Here is a 5,910-nt window from a genome sequence, read left to right as displayed (position 1 = left end):
AGAAGCAATTATTTTCATGTTCATACTCAAGATATAAAAGTAAATAAATGCTAGCTGGAACAATGATTGTTTTCATATTAAGAATTAGTGGGTCCAATTATAGAGTCCATTATGCACATCTATCGTGTTCAAGTATGGATGGTTTTGTTGGATTTTTAACATTCCAAGTGAGATATGTGGTTCAATAGTAAATTTATAGAATAAATAACCCTTCAATGAATTTTAAATTACATGCATGATAATTTAATTAGGAATGTAATATATATCTGACTACAAAATCTATAATCATTATATAAATTTGTTTGTATTATTTATATAAATGCATAAGATATTCATTTTAATAGAAGAGGTTGTATTATTTGGGGATGCATTTAGGAGTGTAGATAGAGAAACCACAAAAGTTAGTTAAAGTTAAGTAGTGACCGTATTTAACTATTTATAGGGATGAAATTGATCAATTTTCAATCCATGAGAACATTATTACTGGGAAGAATAGTTACGGTATTCCAAAGAAAATTAGATTCCTCTATGATTTAAAGGTGAGAAATATTGAAGGACAAAAAATAACAATAAGAGATATTGTATTTTAATTAAAAGGTGAGAAATATTGAAGGACAAAAAAATAACAATAAGAGATATTGTATTCTGATTAAAAGGTGAGAAATATTGAAGGACAAAAAAATAACAATAAGAGATATTGTATTTTAATTAAAAGGTGAGTTTTTTTTTAAAACTTAGTTTTATTCCATTATTGGGTGTTTGCTTGGGATATGTCTAGAACCGGAACCCCAAAATTAGAAACTGGATCTCCTCATTAGTAGAAGAAATTGTAATATGTGACATTCCAAACATCTTAATGGTATAAATTTTAATCTATTTTTTATCCTTTCCTAAAATTCTCCCATCAATTCTACATATTAGTTCGTTTGCTCGTCCCTGACATAATAGCAAGAGAATGATATTGATGATTTGACGCACCATCTTATGCTTTATTTGTAGTATATAGTCAAATAATATACTAACCTCTTTTTCTCCAAAAGGATAAAGAGATGACTTAACATAAACCAAACATGTTTACCACGTGAGAATTTCCATTGAAAGTTATGGTACATGAATCTTAAACAAGTAAAAGCAAACTACGAAATGCATCACTTGCATAAAGTAAAAGAGGAATCAAACATGCACACATTTCTTCCCCACTATATCAACTTCTCATTTAAACATTTAATTAGATATCCTGCAGTAACATTTTTACTATTGAGTAAGTTTATTCTACTTTACAATATAATATACATAAATACTTCAATATCCATCTAAACACTCACCTCAATATAAAGAGTTTATCTAGAATGTTTTAACGGATGATACTATTTTCCTTAATTAATAGGATAGGCTCTCTCATTACCCTACATGGTCACCATAGCTTTCATTTTTGAAGTTTTTGTTTGGCAACGTGGAAGCAAAATGTTATAGATGTTATAGGCCTTCATAAGTATAGCTCCCACCGTAGGAATCAGAGTGGATATTGCAGAACAAAACCACTAATGATAATTATGATTTTTGGATAGAATTAGGAAAGCATTCATCATCCAACCTAAATTCTTAAAAGCAGTATCAAACACCAATGTCAAGGAATTCTGAAGTACTTGGCATTTTCCTTTGGCTTTTTAATATTTTACCAGACCCACCCTCAATGTTTGTTTGGTTGAGAAAAGAAAATAAGTATTGAGAAAGATGTGGGGAAAAAAGGTGAGTAAGAAAAAGGAAAAATAAAATAGATTTTTATGATGTTTGATATAAGAAAATGAATAGAAAGAAATATTTTCTTCTCATTCACTTTTGTTTGGTTGAATAGAAAATGAGAAGAGAGCGATGATACTATAATTCAAGAATGTCTCTAGAATAAATAAACAAAATAGAAAATATTGTTTTATTATTAATTAAAAATAAATATTACAATTTTAAATTTTAATTTTAATTGACGTTTTCGATTGATATGATTAGTGACATAGTTTGGGTATAATGTGGAACAACATATCATTTTCCAGTTAGTGTCTCTCTTTCACTTTTCACTTTCTCCTCATTGGATAGAGAGAAAAATTGTCTTCCAGTTTTCTCCCCTAATTTTCTCTCTTTTCTAAATCTACCCAACCAAACTCAACCGCTTCTTTAACCAATCCACCGAATATGAGACAACAGCTCATGCAAACATACAAAACTATTATACTACTTATTTTTCACATTCTGTTGATAAGACCCAACAACAGCAACCATTATTAATTGGTATTTAGCAATGAGCACAAAGAAAACAACCGCCCAATATTCTTAACTCATTATTTTATTTATCCATCCTCTGCATTACATGCATATCCTTTGGAGCCATAAGAATTTTATTTTATTTTTCAGTACCAGGAACCATATGATTATTTGCATACAGAAAAGTTTTTGGATTATCGAACATAATAAAAGGGGTAAGGAGCAAAGGACAAAACAGAAGAAACAGAGTCTCATTGCCCAATCAATTCATGGTGGGTTCAAATTCAATTCACTCAATATATCTGTTCCTTTCCTATACAGAAAAGGGTCTCACCGTCTGGTACCTTATTGTCTCTATTAGAATTTAAAAAAAGGACCATTGCATTTTTTCCATGAAAAATCTAAACAATTCTCCATTGATATTTTCCCTTTATACATTACATGTAAAATAAAAATAGAACTAAGTTTATTACTAATACAACTAAAATCTGGCATTCTCAAAGCCATGTAAATCACTGACTCTATTCATAGACTTTCTCATTATAGCAACTTTAGCCAGCTTCTCAGCGGCTCGCCAAGCCGATGTTGGCATAAGCAGCTCCAACTTCTCATCATCGTGCCGATTAATTTTCTGCCTACGTGGCTGCGGCTGTTTCTGGTGGCGCCACTGCAACTCAGCCAACTCCGCTTCAACACACCATAAATACTCCACACCCAACTCGCCGGACCGCAATAGTAATGCTTGAGCTGATGATAACAAGTGTCGAGCCCCAGAGAAATCAGCATGCTCAGCAAGCCGGCTTGACTCAGCTATGGCTCGAGCCATGACATGGAGGTTTCTCAACCGTTCGATCTTCGCGCTAGATGATCGAATAGTGTGGGGTCGAGGAACCAGCATTGCTTGCTCAGCGGGGTTTACAACCTCCTGAGTGAGTGGGTCCACATAGGATGATAGTACGGTTAAAACGTGGTGGGACCCAGCGGAAACGGCCGGAACTTTAAGCTCCAAAAGAAGTTCCCTCTCTTCATCGGCGTAGAGATGGCGGATTTTAATTGACCCGGAATCGAGAACTTCAGGTCGACCCGAGAGTGAGTAAATAGCTGCAATCTCAATGGGGCGTGACCGTGACACCACTGATAACTGAATCTTAACGTCTTGAACCACCACGCTTAACAAATTTGTCATGAGTTTCGTGAAAGTGTCGTTGGAGAGCGCGTGGTTGCATTCGCCTTCGCTAGGGAAGGTGATTGTGTGGACTGGGATTTCAAGTTGCGATAGGCGCGTGGTGGAAACTTGGTAGGGTTTGGGAATTGATGAAGTAGTAATCACGGTGGCACGTGTTTCTTGAATATCTGATAACACTATGATGCTCGCTACAGAGTTCTTATCGCGGCGATCCTCGAGTACCTTAGCCGCCTTCTTGACTGCGTCGTTCTTCACCTGAGAGCCATGTCGTGGTTGATCACTCGCTACAAGCGCGTCAACAATCCGACGCGCCGATATTCGTCCGCAGCTGGTCATCCTCCGCAGCGGCAACAACCGCTTAGATCCGTCAGAGAATGCAACAATTGAAAGACGATCAGCAGAAGCAAGCGACGAAATCACCATTCGCATCGTATGTTTCATCAATCGAAGCTTTACACCATTCATCCCACCTCTGACATCGAGCACCATCACAAGATCAATTGGTGCTCGACGAGCAGCCTTCACCGCCGTCTGAACCGGCGGCGCCTTCAATTTCAACACCAAAACATAACTCTCGTAACTTCTATTAGCCGCTAGAATCGCCGCTTCCGGCAATAAACAGACCTTAAGGTTCCTCATCTCTACCGGCGACGAATATAACACATTGAATCCTTGAAACTCAGTGTTTCCATCATCTTCGTCTTCGGATTCAGGTATGGGGTTGAAACGTGCCACAGAGGTTGGAGACATAAGAGGCTCGTCATCGTTGTAAACCTTCAACGATCTCGTTTTGTCATTGTTCTTCTCCTCCACAGCGGTTATCTTCTTCTCACTGTGGATTTCTGACACCAGTAACTCCTTCCAGCACGTGCTGCAAACTGGGCACGTGGCTATTGGGTTCTTCTTTGCATGAGTCACTATGCAAGGGAAATGAAAAGTGTGTGAACACTCCGTCGTCAAAATCGCAGTCCCTTGACCACTTTTCACGCTCTGCATACATACTCCACATCGACTCTGCACAAATGAAAATTAAAACATTAAAACCAGAAAAATATGAAAGTTTTGTTTTTTTGTAATTGTAATTTCCAATGCAGAGAAATGTTTGAATTTGTGTTTACTATTACTATTATTACTTTGGATAAGCGCAAGGTGGCTTTGAGAAGAGAGAAGCTTGACGGTGACACTGATTTGGGGCTGTTGTTCTGTGATTTTGGGTTACTGCATTGGAGTTTTGGGCTGTAATTGGGTACTGAAGAATTGGTCACTGAGGTTCGGCACCGGAGGTTGGGGCCCGTTACAGTGTTGGAGTGTGGCCGGGGTGTAGATGGGTTTGAGAAAAATCCAAACTTGAAACTGGTTTTGGGACTTTGATTGGTGGTGGTGGTGTGACAAAGATGTTGTTGTTGGTGTGGAAGTTTATCTGAGTGCACATTGGATTCTTTGTTGTTGTCTTTGGGGATAGATGTGCAAAACGCTCTTCTCCAAACATTAACCATTCTCTCACACTCTCAGAATCAATCAAAATCTCTTTCTTTCTGTGCTTAAAGTGGTGTGTGTATGTGTTCTTTTCCTCCTCAGTTTATGAAGGGTGTGGGTGATGATGATGATGTTTCAGAAGAGAGACTTTTAGGTATATGAAGGATGATTCAGAAAGGTGGAAGAAAAAATGGATTAGATTCAGAGACTCTTTTCATGTTGCTCTTTTCTCTCTTTCTAATTTCATTCCCTACCATCTATCTATATGTATTTATTTATATCTTAACCCATGTGTACATATTTTCTATAATTCTACTTTGTGAGCCCCATAAAGGACTACCTCAAAGGAAAGCCTTTGTTGCTGCTTCCAAATTCAAAACTCTCTCAAATGGGGACTAATAATTTATCATAACAATGTAAGGACCTAGAAAAACACCAACTTTTTCCATAGTTGGGAATATAATCCGGGTAAAGTGAAAAAAATAGGGTGCATAGGGATTAACATGGGGTTACTGGCAAGTGGAGGTAGCTAACTACAGTAACAAGTCAACGGTTGGAATTGTGCATTCACTGTCCCATTCCCACGTTAATGTCACCGACCCATGCAACAGATTGAGATTTTTATGACCATCTCTATCTCTGATTTTGCACTATGATGCATCCCTTTCATTAATTTCCCTTTCCCCCCAAAGCAAAAATCAGTATCAGGATTTGTATTCTCCTTCTTACCTCTCTTATATTTTAATACTTAATTTATTGAAATCTGCATGAATTACTTTACTATTGACGAGTTTCAATGAGCTGTGTGAAACCTGCATAAACTGTGACGCAACTGAGCCAAATTTGATGATATAGTGATAGTACCTATGCTCTGGTTCGTTGGAGGCTTGGACCCTATATCGGTGGCGATGGTTATTAATGATGTGGGAAATTGTGATGTTCAGGACAAAGACTAGTCCTTCTCCAGGGAAGGGTGATTTCGTCATTGCACC

The 5,910-nt window shown here is 37.3% G+C and overlaps 1 protein-coding gene across 1 annotated transcript; it reads right to left on the bottom strand.

The window, feature by feature from the left end:
- Positions 2,706-5,557, bottom strand: LOC109333396. Its single transcript, XM_019568870.1, has 2 exons — positions 4,576-5,557; positions 2,706-4,456 (listed from the first exon to the last, which is right to left on the bottom strand). Exons 1-2 carry the CDS (start codon positions 4,936-4,938, stop codon positions 2,738-2,740), a joined length of 2,082 nt encoding a protein of 693 aa, XP_019424415.1. The 5' UTR covers positions 4,939-5,557; the 3' UTR covers positions 2,706-2,737.

The sequence above is a fragment of the Lupinus angustifolius genome, chromosome LG18 (assembly GCF_001865875.1).
Source record: "Lupinus angustifolius cultivar Tanjil chromosome LG18, LupAngTanjil_v1.0, whole genome shotgun sequence".
Taxonomy (NCBI): domain Eukaryota; kingdom Viridiplantae; phylum Streptophyta; class Magnoliopsida; order Fabales; family Fabaceae; genus Lupinus; species Lupinus angustifolius.
The sequence above is the reverse complement of the archived record's forward strand: the minus strand, read 5'-3'. Positions and strand labels throughout refer to the sequence as shown.